Source organism: Gekko japonicus, unplaced genomic scaffold (genome assembly GCF_001447785.1).
Source record: "Gekko japonicus isolate JY-2015 unplaced genomic scaffold, Gekko_japonicus_V1.1 scaffold370, whole genome shotgun sequence".
In the NCBI taxonomy this organism is placed as follows: domain Eukaryota; kingdom Metazoa; phylum Chordata; class Lepidosauria; order Squamata; family Gekkonidae; genus Gekko; species Gekko japonicus.
Window position 1 is genome coordinate 553,854 of NW_015174285.1, and position 24,050 is coordinate 577,903.

Consider the following 24,050-nt stretch of genomic DNA (forward strand, 5'->3'; position numbering starts at 1 on the left):
GGGCAGCAGCCACAGAGAAGGCCCAGTTTCTCATCGCCATTCGCTTCACCTTAGAAGGCAGGAAATTTTCCAGAGGGCCTGCAATTAAAATTGCAGTTTCTAGGCAGGGCTATGTGGTGGCAGGCAATCTTTTAAAGTGCCAAGGTCCCCAATCATAAGGCTTAATAGGTCAAAACTATCACCTTGAATTGGGACTGGAAGCAGATGGGTACCCAGTAAAACTCTTAACACTGAAGCGATCTGCCACCTTTTGTCCATGCCAGTTAGCAATCTTGTCACTGCATTCTGGTCTGATTAAAACTTTTAGGCTCTCTCAAAGGAAGCCCAAGATAGAGTGCTTTACAGGAATCATCTGGAGGTGATAAGATTCCTGTGTCCAGATCTCACTTTGAGGAAAGGTCACAGCTGGTGAACCAGCTGAATCTGGTTGAAAGCACTATGCACTGCAGATGAAATCTTGGCATCTGTGTGGATTGGCAGTAGCCTCTACATAGTAGACACAGTTTTGCAATTATCTGTCTACGTATTTTGGCATTATATGTATAGAGGTGAGATAGTTCGTATCAAGTAGTTAACATGCACTTCCCCCATGCCTTGGAATACTTTTGGAGCGCCTGGTTAAAGTATCTTTAGCATGCAAAAATAGTTCATAAGCAGATATGTGTTCTTAAACTGGAAAATGGAAGAAAAAAATTTAAACTGGAAAATGAAAAGAAAATACAATTTTTTGACTACTAGCTTCTGCTTGAAATCTGTTGATTTCACTTCTTTCTGACTACATTCACAGGTGCCAAAAGTGCTTTTTGTACCTTTTCTCCCTGTGGGTGAGAAAAAACCTGTGAAAAACAAAAAGGCAAAGGCCACGTGTATTGAGTTTCTTAACAGATAGCCATGCAGGAAGCTTGATTTAAACCCTAATTTCAACCATCCTGCACTTTAGAAGCATGTGTGATTTTGCTTTAGTGGCTGCAATTAGGAAAACCGAGGAAAGGCATTTTCTGTAGAGAAGCTTTTGCCTCTCTCCAACTCATTACTTTTCTACAATTTATCAGACTACTAATGATGGATCAAGAATAGTATCACATTAACAGTGATAGTGAGTCACTCCTGTTGCTGTACACAGCCAGGTGTCCAACTGTTTATTTTTCCTGCCCCCTCCCTTTTGTAATGGAAATGACCTACAGGCGATTACATGACTGAAATATTTTTAATGTTTCTAATAAATATTTGATCAGCTAGGAGAAATACTAGATCAAGTATTAAGTATAAAACGAAAGATTTCCCAACAGGAACTTGGATTTTATTTCAACTAATTGTTAACTAATTGTTAACAAATACTAGAGGAGACCAAGCAAGAACATAATGCAAATGTCCCTATGAGCAATCATGGATTCTCTGTTGGCAGTTATGTACTCCATTATCCCCTATGGGCAAGTGTAGGGCAGGGGAGAGCTTACCTGCTCCGGCTGGTTCCTCCGGCTGCCGAGTTTGGAGCTCCCCCGCCCCCCCCCACGAGTTTCGCGGATCTTCTTTCTTGTGGATTCTCTATTTGCAATTATGTACCCCATTATTCCCTATGGGCAAGCGTACTCTCCATTATTCCCTATGGGCAATCATGCATTTTCTATTTGTACTCATGTATTGCCTATGGGCAATCGCTTGTCCTTAGTTTTAGTACGTCCCCAAAAAGACAACAGAAGGTATGCAACAGCAGAAAAGCAACGAGAGCCCTGTATGTTCCCCCTTATGAAGATCAGATATGTTTCTATGTGCAGAAGTATCTGTATAGTACTGTATACTACAACATGCCCACCTTGTCTTTAAAAGCATTTCATGCATTTGAAAAGAGAAAAAATCATAGGACTTTTTTTCCAGTATGCCCCCAAATTTCTATTTTTTCTATCAGAAAAACTCAGGTGGGGGGAAAGGCGTTGGAGAAAAAATCCTGTTTTTAAAAAGAAAATTCTCTGTGGTTTTTTTCCCCCCTGGAGCAGATGCGGTTGTAGCGTAGAGCTTGGTTGTATATGATGGATCATTTGGTATGTTTAGGATGATAGCTGGAGGCATGTAGGTATGCTTGTTGTTCAGTAGGTTTCCGGTATAAGGTGGTGTTTCTGCATCCATTGTGTATTTTTACAGTAGTGTCCAGAAAATGTATTTCTTGCATAGATTGGTTCATTGTCAAGTTGATTGTGGGGTGAAACTCTTTGAATGCCTGGTGGAATATGTCCAGAATGATACCCAGAGAAAATCTGTTGTAAGACAGGCCCCAAAGACACAATAACAGAACAACACTAGTGGTCACATACAGCTCTCAACTTGAAACAGTTCAATGCATCATCAGCTACTTACTACCTCTACTGGATAATGACATTTCTCTTTCACAAGTACTGGGGGGCAAACCTTTTCTTGTGTACAAACAGCCCCTCAGTCTCAAACAACTCCCCACCCACAATAATACAACATCTCATTTGAAGATGGACACTGGTATCAGAGCTTGCAATAAACCCAGATGCCAACTTTGCTGCCACAGACACCCAGACAACACAATCACTGGACCTAACAACATCAACTACACCACCATAGGTTTATTCACATGCTCGTCTTCTAACATTGTATATGCCATTAAATGCCAACAATGCTCTTCAGTTCTCTACATAGGGCAAACCCTATGTCAAAGGATAAATGAACACAAATCTGACATCAAGAATCACCAGACTGAGAAACCTGTAGGAGAACACTTCTTCCTTCCAGGACATTCAGTGAGTGACCTCAAAGTGGCTGTTTTATTGCAAAGGAACTTCAAGAACAGATTAGAAAGGGAAATTGCTGAGTTGCAAGTTTCACTGTATCTGAAGAAGTGTGTTTGCACTTGAAAGCTTATACCTTGAATAAAACTTCATTGGTCTTAAAGGTGCCACTGGACTCAAACTTTGTTCTGCTACTTCAGACCAACACGGCTACCCACCTGAATTTGCCACCAGTAGTATATATGACATTGGTGGGCACTCAGATGATTCCTTCCTTCCTCTTTCCTTCAATGGAATGGTTTTATTGGCCATAGCCTTATCTGAATTATGCTCTTTGCTTTCAAAACCAACTGTGCTGTTTTAGGACTCCACTAAGAGGTAACTAGTTAGCTTTCATTGTTCTTCTGTGCATTTTTACTGCCACTGAACTATATGCCTTATTCTTAAAGCTTTTTCTTGAATTTATTTAGTAAAGCTGCATTTGCTTTATTGTGTGTGTATTACTTGGGGAGTTTCTGAGACCAAACCCAGGTACAGCTTGGTTACATTACCACACCAAGGCAGGATCAGCCTTGACAGGTGGGTCTGACATTCAAAGTCAAACTGATCATTCCTTTCTTTTAGCTGGTTGAAATAGGTTAACTGGTTTACATGAATCTATGAACTACGTAAAATATCATAATAGGTTGATACATCATTAGCTGAAACACATTCTCATTGTAAAGCACGACACTTTTTGCAGTAGATTATAGATCTAATCTCTTGAGCTAAATCTGGTCCATTTCTTTACTCTTAGTCCCTGATTCAGGATGGGAAACTAAAGAGGGTGGCTTAACAGTTTGTTTATCCAAGTCAGAATTAGAGTAAGTGGAAGATGATTTCCCCCTAAAAAGTGTCCTACTTGAGGAGATTTAGGCTTAAGGCTATGACCAATAAAACTGTACCATTGAAGGAAGGCAGATTATTCCTTAACAGTCTATGATGAAATACTATTACATTTTTGTCTGCATGGATGGAGGACCAGAAAAAATGCTTGATTTCTTGCTTGTTATCTCTTTTGAGTAGGTTATTGCTGATGATGAGTAGCAGTTTCAGACATAGGATCTGCTTGTAAACAAGAACAGGCCTTTCCCCAGAGCCTGACGGATAGAATTATCATTTTCCACAATCGGTTGTCACTAATTCTTACATCACATTCAAAGATCAAGGAAATCTGATCTGTAAGGATTAACAGGCTTACTATTCACTGAACAAGAAAAATTAAACCAGGGTTGTCAAACATACAGCCCAGGGGCCAGAACTGGTCTGTCCAAGGCTCTTACCCAACCCGTGATCAACTGGTACAAGGGAAGGAAGGCAGGAGGCTGCTCATGGGGGTGTGAGCAGGTGCATGCAGTGAGGTGTGTGTGGTCAAAGCTGTCAAAAAATGGAAAGGAATGTCTAGGAGCTAAGAGGTTGAGGTAACGATGTGGGAGGGAATGGCAGTGAAAGTGGAGAAAGAGCAGAGGTCCATCAGTGGCTATTAGCCACAAGGTATAGATAGGAACTCTCGGTCTGGGGCGAGTGATGCTCTGTCTTCTTGGTGCTTGGGGGGGGCAACAGTGGGAGGGCTTCTAGTGTCCTGGCCCCACTACTGGACCTCCTGGTGGCACTGGTATTTCTGGCCACTGTGTGACACAGAGTGTTGGGACTGGATCGGCCACTGGCCTGATCCAGCATTGGCTTCTCTCATGTTCTTATGTTCTTCAAGAGGAGGTATGGTGTTTTGTCCCTCCCACCTACTCCAACTGCATATTTATTTATTTATTAAATTTCTACCCCGCCCTCCCGCCGAAGCGGCTCAGGGCGGCTTACAAGCAATTTAAAACCAACATTCGGTTAAAACCAACAATTACAAAATATAAAATACAGTTCCATAAAATCCCAGCTAATACATCCTATGATAAAGTGCTAGTGCGACACTACTGACGTAATCAGGTCTTATTGGAATGCCTGGCAAAACAGTTCCGTTTTAACGGCTCTACGGAACTGCTGGAGGTCCCGTAGAACTCTAATCTCATGAGGGAGCTCATTTCACAGCGTTGGCGCCACCAGGGAGAACGCCCTGATCCTAGTTACCGCTAACCTGGCGTCCCTAGGCGGGGGGGGGGGGCAGATGGTTTTGCGTTCCTGATCGCAGTGCTCTTGGGGGGATGGAGCTGAGTGGCCAGTGCTGCCACCGCCGCACCAACCAGCTTTGCATTTTTCTAAATGGCGACAGTGAGGGGAGTTGGAGAGAGTGGCATCCGGAGCGGCGGTTTGCCAACGAAGGGATGGGGCCAGCAGGGAAGAGAGGAGGAGGAGGACTGGCACATGGATTAGGAGGCAACTGGGCTGTCTTGTGCATGTCGTCTGAGGGGAAAGAACTCCCGGTCTCGGAAGCAAGTGGGGGAGCAAAGGGGAAAATGAACACTGATGTCACCACTGCATGTCTGAACAGCCACAGAGCTGGGAGGTAGAGTGAGTGTTGGGGTGGGTGGGGGACAGCAACCGCCCTTCTCCCCCAACCTATTCTCAGCCTGTGAGGGGCAAAGGGTTGCAGGAGGACAAAAAGCACCTCCTGGAGGTTTCAAAAATAGCCTTTCTGTCAAGCCTTCCCCTCAGCCCCATTGCTTCTGTGGGAAATACAGGAGGCATGAGAACAGGGGGGGAGGTATAGGAGAGACAGGTTCAGGACCCCCCTCCTCCTGAGCCAGGACCCTGCTGCCTGGCCCACCTCACAGGGGGGTAGGGCGGTGGAGGAGTCTGGTGTGTCCCCTTGAGATCCTCAGTGGTAGGATGGGGAAGAGGGAAAACAAAGAGCAAGAGAAGGATTGTAGCCATGCTTGGCTACTGAGGCTGGGTGTATGGGAGGGTGCTGAAACACTACCTTATTTACTTGCAAGGATGATGAGTAGCTAATTTGTATGGAAATGTAAAATACCCCCCTTTTATGGTATTCCTTGGAAAAATCTAGTCTTGCATATGATTAAATACATTTATTGGGGCTTTTGTGAGTTCCCTAGTAAATCACTTGCTTTCACTGCTAGGAATCAATTGCTTTTGTTTGTATTTTGAGTAAATAATAATAATGTTAATTGGATTTGCCTGTGTTCTTTATAAAGTTTATCTCTCCAATACCTGGCATTACATTTTATGGCACTCATGACCCAGCCTGACAAAGTGACATTTATGTCAGATCTGGCCCTTGTAACAGATAAGTTCAACACCTCTGGTTCTTAAACTGTGGGTCAGAACTCAAAAATGTGCTGTGGTTCTTTCACAAGTGAGTCACAAGGCTAGATGGGAAAAGGAGGAATAAAGTGAGCTGTGGGAAGATGCTTTGGGAGGGTCAATTTGGTATAGTGGTTAAGTGTGCGGACTCTAATCTGGGAGAACCGGGTTTGATTCCCCACTCCTCCACGTGCGCCTGCTGATGTGACCTTGGGTCAGTCACAAGCTCTGGCACAGCTTTCCTTGACAAAAAGCAGTTTGTGTCAGAGTTCTCTCAGCCCCACCCACCTCACAGGGTGTCTGTTGTGGGGAGGGGAAGGGAAAGGTGTTTGTAAGCTGCTCTGAGACTCCAAGTGAAGGGCGGGGTATAAATCCAGTCTCCTCTTCTTCTTCTTCAATGGCAAAATGTGCAAAATGACGATGAAATACATCATTACTCAGTTATGTAAACATGCACTATATATTACAGTATTTATAAGTATTAAAAATTTTAAAAATACCTTGTTCTGTGATTATGGATGTCAGATTCATGCATTTAATATTTAAGAAGTGGGAAGTAGTGTTGAATTACTTTGCAAGTAGGCCCTGAAAAGTACAGTGAGTTTAGAAGGAAGTCTCATTTCAAAACGTTTTGAGAATCACTGATCTAGACAATCTAACTGAGGTTGATTAAAGCAAGGTGTGCTGAGTGGAAATGAAAACCTATGTCACCAAAGAATTTTTGAGGATGTAGGACTGGCAGAATTGAAACTTTCCTCTTAGGAGCCAAGCCTTAGTCTGTGTTGTTTTGGCTGTAACAACCTAACATATTTTATATAATAATGTAACCTCCCCCACCCATCCCTAGAATTTGCAGTGGTAATTTTAGTCTGGTATTTGCATTATCAGAGATCAGTATGATTGGCGTGTTTTCAGTTTGTGACTTGCAGGCATCAGGCAATCTGAATTAGCATGTCTGACATTTAAATATAAAAGCAAACCGCAGCATAGAGCTTCCCTAATGGTTAATATGTTAGACGTGGCCAGATTTACGCATTTAACACCCCCAACAAATGGCTTATTCACATGAGCAGTGCAATGGTTTGTGTCCTACTGCTTGGTTCTGAAGATGGAAAGCCTCTTCCATCTTTGGAGGGGAGATTTTCTGCCAATTCTCCTCTTCAGTTGCTGATCCCCAGTTTGTCCGCTGTGCTGTTAAGGGTCTGCTGACCACAAGAAACAAAATTTAAATAGGCTGAGTAGATTGCAGTGGGACAGTGAAATTAGCAAAAATCATTCTCCACCTCCTCTACCAAATAGAAGTGCCCTTCTGTCCTTGGAGCCAAGGGTCAGAATACAAGTCATTGTGAGAAGTAGGGATTTGTGCAATTCTGTGTTAACTTTTTTGAACAGGATTGTACTTTTCAAGCTCTTCTGTTTAAACTTTCCTACACATAGTGATGAGAGCTTCTGCTCCAGATACTACTTATATGAACAACGCTGAACACTTGTATATGCTTGTAAATGCAGAAAGCATAGATGGTTGGATTATGTTAAATGTTGTAACCCAAGTTGATCTTCAGCAAATTCTGGATTGCCTGATCAATTGCTATTTCTAAGAGACAAACTTTGTACTGATTCTGCTGATTTGCTGAAGTTTGTCTTTGTGCCTTTCACAATAGAGAAGCACATATGCAGGCAGTGCAGGCGAAAGGAAATGAGAACCACAGGGCATTATTAATGCGGGTATCTAATCTGCTAACAATGGGACCTTTTCTTTTCCACCTGCTGGGCTTCTGTGAAGAATTAGCATAGAGGAATGTGTGTGAAATACTATTGGGCTTTTGATAATTACTAAATCATCAGGCATGTAATCTTCATCTTTTCTAGATCTCAGACTTATTCAGATATGTTCCCAAGTAACTTCAGCTCTGTGCTGGCTACTTTCTGGTACAGAATATATTTCTATGTTGATTCATGCTTTGCAGAGATACTGGAAAGGAAATAAGGTTTCTCTTGTTCTCTCTGCCATCCTTGTGACCATACTGAGGGACTTAACCTCATTGCACCAGTTCAGCATGATGCATGTTAATGTTATGTGCTATAAATAGAACCTTTTTGTAAATTAATATTGTACACTGCTTGTAGCAACTATGACACAGCAGTTTATCTGAACAGAGAGAATGAAGTCCCTAGTAGCAATGGCGAACCTAAACAGCATGATAAAAAGTAGAGACATCACCCTGCCAACAAAAGTCTGCATGGTCAAAGCAATGGTATTCCCAGTAGTCATGTATGGCTGCGAGAGTTGGACTATAAGAAAGGCCAAGCGCCAAAGAATAGATTCTTTTGAACTATGGTGCTGGAGAAGACTCTTAAGAGTCTCTTGGACTGCAAGATCAAATCAGTCAATCCTAAAATTAATCAACCCTGACTGTTCCCTGGAAAGCCAGATAATGAAACTGAAGCTCAAATACTTTGGCCACCAAATGAGAAGGGAGCACTCACTGGAGAAGACCCTGATGCTGGGAAAGATTGAAGGTCAAAGAAGACAGGGACGGCAAAGGATGAGATGGTTAGACAGTGTCATAGATGCAACAAACATGAAATCAAGCATACTTCAAAGGACGGCGGAAGACAGGAAGTCCTGGCGTGATCTGGTCCATGGGGTCGCGAAGAGTCAGATTCGACTGTGCGACTGAACAACAAAAAAGTGTTCACAACTTTATATTTAGGGTGAAAAATCTTGTTGCTTTATTGAAGATAGCCAACTAAACCAGGAACTCTGAATTAATGAGTTTTTAAAAACAACTTCAGCAATGTACACTAAAATAATTTCTCTCATTCTCATAATATACTATTATAACAGCTAAAAAGCCTGCATTTCCACCTATTTTCCATGGTGTGCTTTAACCTGGAAATAGCCTCACATCTGCATCAGTGCTGACTGTGGTTGGTTCTAATCTTGTAACCTTGTTAAGAGGGAAATCCTGGTTAATATTAACCTCGCAATCACCAGTGCAGATGTAACTTTACACCATGACCAAAGCTAATGGTGGAAGGTGAGTTCACTCTGGAAGGAGGGATGGGCAGGAGTCTGCAGCATGTTGCTAGTGTTCTGGTCATGGCTAGGAAATTGGTAGTGCAGTCCTAAGCAGAAGTACAGCCTTCTAAGCCTGGGGGCTTCAATAGATTTAGATCGCTGTAACTGAGTTTAAGACTGGATTGTGGGAATGTTACATCATCACTAGGAGGGTGTCAATATCAGTGTATCTGACTTCTGTATTCCTACTTCTACACTGCAGTGGCAACAGTTTCTAATATTTGTTTATTAATCAGTTCCTGAAAACTCTGCATCTCCTTAGTCCCAAAATTATTACTTGAGTTACCAACAGGAATTGTTACTCTTGCTTATCTACCAATTAACAATAGGGAAGTTATAGCAATTATGTTTTGAAATTAATTTCTGCATGATGGCAGTAAGTATTCAGTATGTGTAAATGGCTTGGAAGTGTGCATATAAGATTTACCAGGTCTGTAGATGATGCTGTGCATATTTACTCATAACTAAATCCCATTAAATTCAGATGGATTTAACTCTCAGATAAGGGAACATGGGATTGCAGTTTGACGTTTACAAAGACCTGGATTCTAAGAGAAGAGCCCTGCAATAATTTTAAATCAGTTTCATTATTTCACTTTCCTGCCGCAAGGTATTCATTTATCAGGTACCATGTCCATCCCACTTCATTCTAGTACATCAGTTTAAAGCTAGTGTGGTATAGTGATTAGAGTGCTGGAGTAGGTGGGAGGAGTTCAAAGCCCACTTGCTATAAAACTTACTGAGCAACCTTGGACTAGCTACTCTCTTGCCTAAAGACAGGAGGGCTTGGTGTGATCTGCTCCATGGGGTTGCGAAGAGCCGGACTAATTTACTGTACTGAATTGTTATGAGAATAAAATGGAATAAATAGCTCCTTAGAATAATGATGGGATAAAAATGCATTTCTTCTTCATTATTAGAATTCTTTGATTATCTTGTGGGCTTTGATATTTGATGTTTGAAAACTAGTGAGCAGGTGACTGAATTGAAAGAGGACTTTCTCAAGAGGAAGAACTAGAAGAGTTGAGAACTGTTACACTAGCAAGGACCAAGAGCTTATACTGCTTCATAAGAATATTCTCCTGACGGAAACCCCCAAAATAATATTTAACTATGAGAAAGTGTTTTAATTCTGCCAGAACCCTTCATCAATCTGGATGTTTAAAAAGGGAGAATATGTTAAAAGGATAGTTTAAACCTCTTGGCTGTGTCTCACATAGAATATCAGGCAGACCTGAATAGCTAAGGTGGACTTGGGTGGAGCTGGTACCAGGTTGCACCTTGACTTTGCCTACTGTGTGTTATTTGGGTTGGTCTTAATAAAAGGTATTACAAGGTGTTTGATTTTGGATTTTTATTTGGACCAACATGACTGCAACCCGGCAGAGAGACTTTGGTAGTGATTCTGCGGTATTGTTATTATGTAGCAATTTTAATGTACACAATGTATTCATTTAGAGCAGTTTTAGCCTGCTTCTCTTTAAATCTGGACTCAAGGCATATTACAAAGATAATAAAACAACATACAATTAAAATCCAGTAAAAAAACTAACAGCTCTCTCATTAGAACAGTGGGGTAGCAGTTGTAAAAAGCCATCCTGAATGCTAATAGTCTATCTTTGTAATTGCAACCATCTGAAAAAGGATACTGTAAGTAGTAGATTCCCCCCCCCCCATCCTTATTCTCATTTTACAGATTGTGAATGGAGCATGATTTAGACACAGATTTGCTCTAGGCCATCTTGTTAGGTTAATGTCTTGGGATGAGATTTAAACCCATTTCTTCTGGGCTCTGTTCCAGCACTCTTTTCAGTGATCTGCACCGATCTTCAATTATTATTTTTTTCTTGGCTACAGGTTTACAAAGAATCTCTCCCCAGATAAAATCAACCTGAGCACACTGAAAGGGCAGGGGCAGCTGACCAACCTTGAATTGGATGAAGAAGTTCTACAGAATGTATTGGAATTGCCCACTTGGCTAGCTATTACTCGGGTCTTTTGTAACAAAGCTTCAATCAGGGTGAGTTAAGATCCCAGAATTAACTGTGGTCTGCATACTCTACTGGGCCTGTTTACTATATGCTTTCTTTGGGTGCCATAAGACATTCTGACAAGGAGATCTGAATATCTTCTTGACTATAAAAGTAGTGTGACAGTGAAAATAAATAGCTCACCGCTACCAGGGCTAGGGCCTTTTCGGTGGCAGCTCCTACCTGGTGGAATGAGCTCCCAGAGGAGATTGGGGCTCTGCAGGACCTTGAACAGTTCCGCAGGGCCTGCAAGATGGAGCTCTTCCGCCAGGCTTTTAGTTAAGAGCCACCCACCACTACCACCAACTATTATTGTTAGTAACACCGGGGTAGTTGGTTGGCCCATATGGAGATGGAGCCACAGTAACGTACGAGACAGATACGGCTGAATTGGGACTTGTGTCCATCTACAGGATGCCATGTTCAATGTGATTGGAAGATCATTTCTATGTTGAGCACTTTAATTGTAATGATATGGTTGTTTTATCTGGTTTTATAGGTTTTATGTACTCTGGCACATAGTGCCTTTAAATGTAAGCCGCCCTGAGCCCGTTCACGAGGAGGGCGGGATAGAAACCCAATAAATAAATAAATAAAAATATTTCCTATTCTGTCTTGCCCATCACCCACCCATCTATTGCTTTCTTATCTGCTCTGGCCATGTACGCAGATAACTAATCTCCTTATCATATGCTTTGAGAACTGCTGCAGTCACTAGTAGGAGAGGATCAAGTTCTGTATGCTCAGTGCTGTGGACATGACAGTCTAGTTAAAATTCATTGCTGGTATGTTATGCTATTAGGCTTTACAACAAAATTGCACTGATTAAATGTGTAATTGCAGGGATTGTACTTAACAGTTGATGTTGTACGCTTACATATTGGGCATAATATTCTGTTCCTGAAAACTTGCCCCAAGCTCTTTTGGGAGCAGGAAATTGATTTTTCAGTTGAAGTAAGGGAGTAATCATTTACGCTCCATTAGGATTAGGCACAGAGTCACAAACTTTATGCAAAATGGTTTAGGAGATTGTTGAGTAAAAGAGGAGCTTTGATATCACCTGTTCCCACCATAGCAGCCCTATCAGGTCTGCTACCTACTATATTTAGTACACAGAGCAGCTTGTTATGGTACTGCTGTTTTTGACCTGAGATTTATTTGCATCATTTAGAAAATACAAGTGGAATCCCACAAGGGCATTTAATTTTCCCCTCTCCCACCATTTTTTCTGTCCCTTCCCTGTAGGCCCCCATAGTCTCTCCCCTTTTCCTGCCTCCTTCTGTCCTTCCCACCCACCAGCCAGCTTACCTTTGTCTGCCCCCAGTATTAAATTTTCCTCCCTTTTCCTACTGCTGGCAGCCTCTCTCTGGGAAAACTATGGACCAGTGGTGTGGTGCTGGTCGTTGGGCCAGGCCCAGTTGCATGGTGGGGAACCTGCAAAGACTTCCAAAGGGCACCTCATCTTTTCTTGTATGCCCCTCGGTACACTGTTTCCTCCTTCCTTCTTTCTGTCAGCCACCATATCTCACCTTCCCTGCTTCCTTTACTCCTTCCTACTCACCAGCCAACCTACCTTTTATCTACCTCTATCTTCAGCTTTATTTATTATTTATTTACTTATTTTATGTCCCACCTTTCTCCACAATGGAGACTCAAAGCTGTTTACATTATTCTCCTCTCCTCCTCCTCTCCTCCGTTTTATCCTCACAACAACTCTGTGAGCAGGGACGGACTGGGAGATAAAAAAACCCTGGAAAAGGGCCTGTCTCCCAGCCCCCTGGCCCTGCCCCCCCCCCAAGGAGGGAGAGAGAGCAGGAGAAAGAGGCATTCTGCCTCACCAGTTGGCCAGGTGCCAGTTTCCTTGCCTCACACAAGGCTTGGGTAGGTTGGGTAGGTCAGGCGCCCTTTCCTGTTTCCCTGGTTTTGCTCAAGGGGCTGGGAGCTGTTGCCTCCCTCACCTCATGTGGGTCTTGCCAGGTGCCGCCGCTGCTGCTCCTCTCACCTTGCCTCAAACAGGGCTTTGGCTGGTTGGGCTCAGTCTCCTCCACCTCATCTCATGTGGGCTGGGTGTCACCTCACTGGCCTTGCACGGGGCTCGGGTAGGCAGGGCCCAGCACGTCTGTCACAGGGCTGGCTCAGTCAAGGTGGGGGGCATTGACCCACTTGGAGGCATCCTGATCCTCTTCATGGCCAATCCACCCCTGCCTGTGAGGTAAATTAGGCTGAGAATGTGTAACTGGCCCAAGGTCACCCAGTTAAGTTTCCATAGTAAAATGGAGATTCAAGCTCCTAGTCTGAGACAAACCACTACACTGCACTGGCTTTCATGAGGTGGCTGCTGTTGAACAATACCAAATACCAAGGGGGTGAGTCATGCAAGTCAGGTGGTAGCAACTTGCCCACTGGTTGTTGCCAGGCCTGGCCCAAATGGCTATTTCCTTAAAGGCAGAAATAGCCTTGGAAAAGACCATGCCCCCTTCCCCTGGCTTTTACTGATAGAAACCAAGGATGGCATCTGTTTTGTAAAACTACAAGGATTCTTTTCATCATTTCAACAACCACTTAGGGAATCCATTTCTTAAAGCTAGAGCTGGTCCTTTTATCATTTTTTTTAACCTCCCATGTATTTTTAAGCCCTTTTCAGGTTTGTAGAAGGATCTCTCTTGCCTGTTCACATCTCCGATCTAACTATCCTCAGATTTGACTGACTTCACTATTAGTATATTGATACAAGCAGGAGCTCCCAAGGACTTGCAAGGGGAGCATCTCCTTTCCCCCTCCCCCACAATTTGCTCTTTCGCTTTCGTGAAAGCCCCCTTAGCCTCTCCCCTTTTTCTGCTTCCTTCTCTCCTTCCCACCAAACAGCTAACCTACCTTTGTGTATCCTTCTGTATTTAGCTTTCCCTTCTCCCTCCCCAGCAGTTTCACCTAGGAAAACTATAGGCCACCTGTGTGGTGCCAGTGGCTGGGCCAGGCCCACTTGCATGGTAGGAGACCCTCAAGGACTTATGGGGAGGGTACCTTTCCCCCATATCTCCCTCCCCACATTACTTTTCCTTTCCCTCCTCCTGGCAACCCCCATACTCTCTCCCCTTTCCCCACCTTATTCTCTCCTTCTCAGCCATTCACCAAACTGCTTTTTATCTGACTCCCATGTTCAGCTGTACTTACTATTTTATTTACTTCATTTATATCTGCCTTTATCCAGAGAGATGAACAAAGCAGCTTACATCATTCTCTTCTCCTGTTTTTTAGCCTCACAACAGCCCTGTGAGGTAGGTTAGGCTGACAGTATGTGAATGGCACAACATCACCTAGTGAGCTTCCACTTTGATTTGAACTTGGTCTCCCAGACTCTACTCTAAAGCTCTGCTATACCACACTGGCTTTTTTAGGGTAGCTGCTGTTGAACAGTAGCAAACAGCCAGGCCTGTATGAGTCATGCAAGTCATGTGGTATCAAGTCACCCAGTGGTTGCTGCCAGGCCTGGCCCTGATGAGTCCTCCCTCAAAGGCTAAAGCAACCCTGGAACAGATCCTACCCTCTCCCCTTTTCCTTTTACTCACATAAACCAAGCTTGAAATGATATGACTGCCTAGCTAAGGGCACTGAAGTAATCAATTTCTTAAAAGCTACAGGTGCTCCTTTTACTATTTTGGGTTTTTAAGCCCCCCCCCCCATGTATTTTTTTTTAGATTTCACATTTTCTTGCAAACCTGGGGCATTTTTCAGGTTTGTAGAAAGATCTATCTTGTCCAGTCACAACCCCAATCACCAAATTTAAGTATCTTCAGATTTGGCCAACTTGGCTATTAGAACATACAAGTGGAGACGTGCAAGAAACTTCCCCCCTTTGCTTTCTCCCTCTTCCCCCCTTCTCTAACAATCTTCCCCCTCTTGCTCACCTCCTCTCCTTCAGTCAATCTCCCCCCCATCCCCTTCTCTGTCAGGCTTCCCCCCTCTCTATTTCTCCCCCACTATCTGTCAACCTACCCCTTCTCTATTTCTGTCCCCACTTTCTCACTCTCCCCTTGTCAACCCTTCTCCATCTCTCCTTCCACTTATCTGAAAACCTACTCCCTCTCTATTTCTCCCTCCTCCCTTTTTTCCACAGTGTCCCCTCTTTCTTCCCCCCATCTTTCCTTTACTCCCTCCTTACCTTGATCACCTAGCCCAGCGCAGCTTAAGGCCTCAGCAGCTGCCTCTGGACTCAGCCACAGCAACTACAATACCTGGAAGCAGCCCTGGGCCCAGAGCAGCTCCCCCTTTGCCAAGCCAGGTGTAGCTCCAGGCCTCTGGGCCTGACCACAGTGGCGGCAGTGTCTGGGAGCTGTTCCCGACCTGGAGTGGCTTCTGGATGTTGCTGCATGTGTGGCTGGTCCCCTGAGCAGCTCCCCACTGCTGCCACCTGCACAGCCGGGCCCGGAGTGACTCCCTAATGCCATTGACACCAGTTGGTAAGTGCATTGTCTGCATGCAGACACTTTTTTTAAATTTCAGGGGAATTTCAACCCCCCAATATACTTTTTTAACAGATCAGATTTTTCTGCAAACCTGTGGGGGGGTCTCTCAAGCTTGCAGAAAAATCTGTTTAGCATTGGTGTGGCCCCAATGTGCAGATTTAGATACCTGCAGATGACGACCAGACTTTGCTATTAGATATATAGATGTTTGTAAAACGTAATCTCAGAAGTGTTCCTTCTCACTCAGTATATGCATGGAGAAGCCCTTTGGGAGTTGAGCTTTCTGATACGTGTGAAATAAATTGACGCTCTTTTTAGCTTCTCCAAAAAGACATAAATTTGTTGACATGGGTATTAATGGTCTGTATCCAGCCACGGAGTTCTGGAGACTTTTATTAAACAGAGGTGATGATTTCCATTGATTCCCCCCAAACAATGTAGACTCCTAGTTTGCCCCATATGCTTTTCCCAAGGATCTGCTGACCCTTTCTTCTAGAACAAAATTTCAATTGAGCTGCAGCAGGAGAATGGATTGGGGTGTGTGTGTGTGTGTGTGTGTGCGCGTGACAATTTCTACCTCTTGAGAAAAGTAAGTGCTCTTAAATCTTTGAAGCTGTTGGATACAGGCCAGTATTATTATTAATCAGTTAATGCAAAAAGCAACCCTTGCTAAAAATCGAAAGCTGCTACGATTGAGGGATCATGTTATTCCAAAGGTAAGGCTGTTTAACTGTGAGCAACACCTTTTCTCATGAATAACCTTAGTAAGGGTTTGATCTTCATTAGTGAACATAATTATGAACAATTAGCAGCCCCATCTTTCTGTAACAAATTCTTTCTACCACATTTACATCTTTACCTTCCCCCAAGGAGTTGAGGGTAGTATGTATGGTTTTCCCCTTCCCCATTTTGTCCTCAGAACAATGCTGCAAGGTAGGTTAGGCTAGGAGAGAGCAGCTGGCCCAAGGAAGTGAAATTCTTAGTTCAGTGGGTATTTAAACTAAGGTCTCCCCAGGCTTAGTCATACATGTACAGCACCTGGCTCTTAACTGAATGTTAGAAATCGAATCTGAAAAAACTAGCAGGATAAAAGTTGAACTTCATTGTCCCTGAACACTCCTTCTCTGGTCTTAGGGCTGCCATTCTTAAACAGGAGCTTATGACATTTGGAATGAAGTTTACTAACAAATTTGACAGCATCCCGGGTCTTGTATAAGAATTATGGGTGGCTTTCACTGCAAAAGTGAAAGGATGCATTGGTGATTTTCTCCCTGCTCAATATCTACACCCCTTTGTGTTCCCCAAAAGTGCTCTGGAGGGCCTCCTATCTGGAGCAATTCTGGGAAAAGTACAACAAGATGAAGAAGGAAATCAACAATCCTTTCTCTACAGGCTCATACCTACACACCAGCATAATGCCTTCTTCTCATGCAGAACAATCTTTGGATCCAAGTCATTGTCTCCAATTTGGCTGTATAATGTATTTATGTGTCTGTCCAGGAAAACTCATGGTACAATAAATCTGCTAAATCTAAGGAACTACAGCACTCTTTGTCCTTTAGCAAATCTCTTCATTTGTATTCTGAGTGCATTTGATAAGGAATAATTTTGTTCTCTGAGTTTGTATTCCCATGGAGCTGCTATTACAGTATCACTTTTCAGAGCAGGAGTTTCTTGCAACTGAGCCTATTAGTGTCACCCTGCAGCCATTTAGTCATTGCAGCAGTTCCTGCTTATTTAACATCAGCTTTCTTGTTACAGATCCAGTGGACAAAACTGAAGACTCATCCAATTTGTCTGGTAATAGCCTTGCTTTCCTTCTTTCTGTTATTAAGAGCTTGCAAGTTTGAATTGTTTTTAGAAGACCATTTTTTAATGCTGAAGCAAGAGGATATCAATAATTTGCTAATGCTCATATTGGTGCCCATATCAGGTCCAGTTTGGTGAAGAGGGGATGGTATAGGGAGGATAGAATTTCCTCTCCACCTGGAAGTCTCTAATTTATCTAGCCTTATTCACATGAGTGAGTAGTGAGAACATATGAATGAAACTTAGAACACAGGCCTTTGCACGTGGTGGCTTCATTAACACCCTTAATGATGAAAAGAAATGTTTCTGTTCTAGAATTAACATAGAAATGTTTGTCTTCTGCATTATGGCTTAGGTTATTGACTGTCTGGAGTGTTCGGTTCTTTTGTTGTGATCTGCAGCTAATTAGTCCTAAACCCAGGCCTTCCCCATTTTGAGAGTTGTACTGCTGACATTTTTTGCATTTGTCTGCTTATGATACTCTACATATAGGTAACATTTTTAAAAAACGTGTGAAGCATCTCAACAGTTCTCCTGAATTCAGTGGTAAAATTCTAGTGTAGAACTAAATATGATATCAGTAAACAAATATTCCTAAACCTGTAACTGCTCTTCAGAAACACAAGATTATAATTTTAATGTCTGTAAACTTTAGGCATTTTATTGTATTATACTATACTGTGTTGAATTATTTTTAATCTAGTTTTATTGCACTGTTTATTATATACATTATACTGTTTTGGTTGCATTGTTTTAAATTTTGTATTCTGTATTGAGTCACAGCAAGACTATAAATGAAGTAAAATAAAATACACAGCATTCTGTTGAACACATGAAGCTCAAACTGACAGCAGCTCTCCAGGGTCTTAGACAAAAGTACTTCACCTGATCTACTGCCTGAACCATTTTAAACTGCAGATGCCAGGGATTGAATCTGGGACACAGGCTAAGTAGATACTCTGTCTTTGAGCCACAGCCCCTCCCTCATGTTAAGTGATGCTTCCTGTGATCTTATATTTGTACACACAGAAGTTGACAAACAATACTCAAGGGCATCCATGGCAAGCAGGCATACCTTTGAATTGCTAGATATTGAAATTTATCTGTTTGCAAAATATATATATCACTTTTCAGCCCTAACAGGACCACCAAGATATCTAATAGTTTAAAATAGAATATTACAATATCCATCATAAAATCAGTTAAAAGCACAAATAAAACATGTACAAACCAGCAACTAAAATATAAGACAAGAAAGAGAGGTCATTAATGGAATGCCAAATGAAACAAAAATGTCTTCACGTCTTGCCAGAAGACAGTGATAGAAGGGGACAGATAAATATGTGGGGGAGGGAGTTCAATAGTTTTGGTACCACAGTTGAGAAGACCATCTCTTAGGTTGCCACCAGCCAAAATTTGGAAGGTGGGGGCATCTGAAGCAGTGCCTCAGAAGATGATCATAGTGGTTGGGTAGATTAATATAAGTCCCAAACTACATAGGGTTTTAAAGATCAGCACCAGCACCTTGAACTGGGCCTGGAAGCTGATTGGGAGCCAGTGAAGATGAACCAAGCCTGTAGTGATAGTCTCTATGACCCACTCCAGTCAGTATCTTGGCTGCAGCATTCTGTACTAACTGAAGTTTTCCAAACACTTTTCAAGGGCAACCCCGTGTACAACACATTACAGTAATCCAACCTAGATGTTACCAGGGCATGCACCACAGTTGGCCAGGTCTTCTCTGTCCAAAAAAGGCTAGAGCTGGTTAACCAGTTGAAACTGAGAAAGACACTCCTGGCTATGGCCACCACCTGCTTAGTCAACAGGAGGTTCAGGTCCAGCAGAACCCCAAAGCTATGGACCTATTTCTTCCAGGGAAGTGCAGCTCCATCCAGAATAGGAGGCATCTTAATACAGGGTCAGCCCTACAGCTCACCAGTAGCACTTCTGTTGTATCAGGATTAATCCAGGGTCAATCAGGCCTGAAGCTAGACTATTTTCGGGGGGGGGGACTGGATGGTTGGTGGGGCACTGAATGGAGGAAGGGTGGAGGGAGAAGGAGTGGGAGATAAATTGGGTTAAAGGCTCCACTCAGGCTGGGCTCAGGTGGGCACCTGCCAGTGAAGAGGGCTGGGGCATGGCTGTGGAGCACACAGGTACCAGGAGAGGGGGTGCCAGAGACTCTTGTGCAAAGGTGCTTTGCTTCAACCGCTGAGCACACGGCTGGTCAGCCAGCCAAGTGGGGCCCTTCCTCTGTTGAAAAAGTGCCAGCATCGGGGCTGCTGGTGAGGGCAGCATCAGCCGGCTTCCCAGCCAAGCTGCAGCTACTTACTGCTGGTTGATGGCATTCTGCAAGATGACAGCATCGACAAAGAAGTAGGGGATCATCTTGGGATGGCAGCAGGAGCAGCAGTGGCCAGCGGTGGGAGTAAAGGGGCATTGAAAATTTGGGAGGGAGCATCGCCTTGAACGCCCCGCACGAGCTATGGCCATGGTCAGTCCTACAGCTCACCAGTGGCACTTCTGTTGTGTCAGGATTAAGGTTCAGTTTATTAGCCCCAAACTGCCTCTAGGCACCAGTTCTGGGTTTCTACAGCTTCCCTGGGATCTGCTTGAAGTGCAAAATAAAGCATATTCATGATAGCCCAGCCCAAATCTCCAGTCTTCAGAACTGTGTGGCAGTCTCCCAGCATCACATTCTGAAATGAGTAAAGACTTTTAGAATCTGGCTCAGGATGCTGCATAACACAGTCACCTGATTTTGGAAATAGCATTTAAGGTCTAGCCTGAATGCTCTCAAGACTGAATTTCCTGTGAGGCGTCAAGAAGTTATGATATGAATGGATTCTGCAGTTTCTGAAGGAGCCAAAATATCTTAAGTACAGATCTCTTAAGAGAATAATCCTACTCAGGTCTATTCAATGAAACTTACTTCCAGGAAAATATTCTTAGGATTGCAGTGTAAAATAGCATAATAAGCACTTATTTTTTCATATCATAATAATTTCTTCATGTTTGTTTCTCCTCATAGTATCTAGATAAAGTGGAAGTTGAGATGCGGACATGTGAAGAGCCCCGACCACCCAACGGACAATCTCCCATTGCTCTAGCTTCAGGCCAGAGGTTAATTAATATTACTTCTGTTTAGTAACTGTTTGGGGGCATTGTGGTGTTTGATATTACTTCTACCTTCTCCTCAAGATTAATTTTTTCCCCTGCTTTGGGGTTCTGTGGGATTTTGCTGGGAAGCTGATAGGATGTAAGAGTCAGTAGCAGCTGCATTTACTCCTAGGGCTAAACTACACAAGATGCTGACTTTCATATTATGCTTCTCCAATTCAATTACCTGGGGTAATTTTCACTGCAAAAACTTGTTATTTTCCACCTAGGCCTGGAGTAAGATACTTTGAAGCTTTTTGGGTGAACTGACACAAGAGTTTCTTTCTGCTGGTCACTTACAGTACAGTCCTAAGGAGAGTGGCATCTTTCTAAGCTCATTAACCCCAGTGGGCTTTGAAGCATGCAGCTCTGCTTATGCCTACACAGTCATCTTCAGTTTTTATAACATTATATTAGTCATCGTTAAAAATCTATAAATTTGATTAGAAAATTGCTCCAAATTATAATAAAATCAATCTTTATTTTTCTTGTACAAATCAGACATAAAAATTTGAGAGGTACCACCCGTTGCAAATGTTGAGAAGTACATGAACTATTATGTAGCATATATTTGGTAAAAGATTTTTATGCTTTTTAAAAATATATATACAGCTTTGGGGGCACCATTCGACTGTATTGACAGAGCACCATTCAAAGAGATGGTGTTTTGTTTGGGATGTTTTTAATGAATCAGAGTAATGTATTTTAGAGGCAGGGCTTGGAGAGTCCTTTCTGAAAAGTTAATTGGGCATCCCTGGGCATGTTCAAATGCCAACTGAAAAGGAGAAAAGAGACTTGAGATCAGAATGAAAATAAAGTGATTCAAAAGAAGATCCCATTATATAAATACAACATAGGATACAGTTTAATTATACTTGGGGATCCTTTTCAGAGGCTGTGCTTTGTTTGGCGCATCAACTATACTATGAAGAAACCTGCACAGGTACAAATAGATATCATCTTTCTCACCAAAAGCAGAAGACTTAACATTATACTGAAGGGACTGAGAATAAAAAACCCTTTTTTTCCCTTTTTTTTTTTTGAGAATAAAAAACCCTTTACAATCTACTTACCCCACAAACTATGGTGAGAGTTTGTGTCATAAATTCTCCAAGAAGCTACTGAAATATTTGATCAGCATCTTGTGCTAGAAACAGAAACTGATCAAGGAAAAGTTCACTGAACTTAACTCCTATATACTGAATCAGCCTTTTCCAGAGGAATTTCACAACAGAAAACAAGGCATCTACAATAAGCAACTAACTTCTCTACAAAAGCAGGACAAAAAACTTTCCAACCTTTTACAAGCCGCAACTAGTCACAACAACAATCCTACCAGCAATATTGTTAACCTTTCCCAGCATTCCCTCAGTTTAGCAGAGGAATCTGTCCTTTCAAAAAGATTATCCTTTTGTCCTACTAAACCTAAACAGACAAACAGCTCTGAGGAGACCTGGAGGCCTTCATCCACCGTCTATGCTTGAAGGAATACTTTCATCACAAAACAGAACACACTTGGACAGACAGCCTCCTCACAGCTTCAACAATCTACTGCTGAACAGCTGCCTCCTCACCCTTTCACCAGTGAACAGTATAAGGGTGACCAATTAGCTCCCACTCAACACTTGCAGAAAGAGGGACTCCATGTGGATTCCCCCTGGAGGCAGCAACACCAGACTGGACCTATATATGGAATCCTTCTGCTGCCGAGCCCAAGATCCAATCTCAGCCGCACAGAAAAGAATGTCATAAGTAGCCTGAAAAATAATCCAGATATTATAATAAAGCAAGCTGACAAGGGAGGAGCCATTGTCATAATGGACAAGACAAACTATACACGAGAAGCTGAGTGACAACTCTGAAACACCGGTTTCCACAGACTACTGCCAAGAACTCAACAAAATCATAAAGAAAGTTCCAACATACATACAGGAACAAATTTACACCCTGAGAACCTCAACTGAGCACTTTCTACCTCCTGCCAAAGATACATAAACCTGGCAACTCTGGACGTCCCATTGTTCCAGGCATAAGTACCAACAGTGTAGGAGTATCAGGATCTATGGACTCCACCCTGACACCATACGTTATTAATACCCCCAGCTGTATCTGTAATACCACAGACTTCCTGAGGAAACTGCATTCCATCAATGATCACCCAGAAAACAGCATTCTAGCCACTACGGATGTTGAGTCTCTGTACACCAACATCCCCCATAAAGATGGACTACAAGCCATTAGAAACATCATCCCTGACAACACCACAGCAGATCTTGCCACTGAACTCCGCATGTCTGTTCTCACCCACAACTACTTCAAGGTTTGGTGAGAACTTATACCTCCAAATCAGTGGCACAGCCATGGGCACCTGCATGGCTCCACAGTATGCCAACATTTTCATGGCGGATCTAGAACCTCTCCTTTACTTTAGATTCATTGATGACATTTTTATTGTCTGGACATGTCAAAGAAGTCCTCGAGAGATTTTACCAGGCTTTCCACAACTTCCACCCCACCATCAACCTAACTATGAATTACTCTACACAAGAGATAAACTTCCTGAACACCACAGTACGGATATACAAGGGACATATAAGTATCGCATTATACTGAAAACCAACAGATCGGCAAACATATCTTCATGCCTCCAGCTACCACCCCAACCATATCAAACAATACATTGTGTATAGCCAAGCCCTATGCTTTAGTTGCACCTGTTCCAACCCCTCAGACAGAGTTAGTCACTTGAAGGATCTGCAGCAGGCATTTTTGCATCTACAATATCCTATTGATATGGTGAGAAAGATGATTGGAAAAGACAGAATGATACCCAGGGACAGCTTGCTACAGGGCAAGTCCAAAGAAAATTACAAGAGAACACCACTGGTGGTCACCTACAGCTCACAACTCAAGCCTGTTCAATGCATTATTAATGACCTACAACCCATGCTGAATAGTGACACTTTCCTTACACAGGCACTGGGGGGTCAACCTTTTCTTATTTACAGACAGTCTGCTAATCTAAAACAACTTCTCACCCACAATGATAAACTACTTAACAGTAACATGGACTCTGGTACCAAGGCCTGCAGGAAACCAAGATGCCAACTTTGCTCTCATATGGATCCTAGCAACACCATACTGGACTCAGCAACATAAGCCATACCATCTCAGGTTCCTACTCCTTGTTGTTCAGTCACACAGTTGAGTCCGACTCTTCACGACCCCATGGACCAGCTCCCGCCAGGCCCTCCTGTCTTCCGCCGTCCTCTGAAGTTTGCTCAATTTCATGTTCGTTGCATCTATGACACTGTCTAACCATCTCATCCTTTGCCATCCCCGTCTTCTTTGACCTTCAATCTTTCCCAGCATCAGGGTCTTCTCCAGTGAGTGCTCCCTTCTCATTTGGTGGCCAAAGTATCTGAGCTTCAGTTTCATTATCTGGCCTTCCAGGGAACAGTCAAGGTTGATTTCTTTTAGGATTGACTGATTTGATCTTCTTGCA

General features: G+C 42.9%; 1 protein-coding gene across 1 annotated transcript in view; it reads left to right on the top strand.

The window, feature by feature from the left end:
- UHRF1BP1 (UHRF1 binding protein 1) overlaps nucleotides 1-24,050 on the top strand; it is an 83,029-nt gene that overhangs the window by 12,243 nt on the left and 46,736 nt on the right. Inside the window, 3 exon segments of the mRNA XM_015423971.1 lie at nucleotides 10,942-11,104; nucleotides 17,339-17,377; nucleotides 20,418-20,509. Of these exon segments, the coding sequence (XP_015279457.1) occupies nucleotides 10,942-11,104; nucleotides 17,339-17,377; nucleotides 20,418-20,509 (294 nt within the window).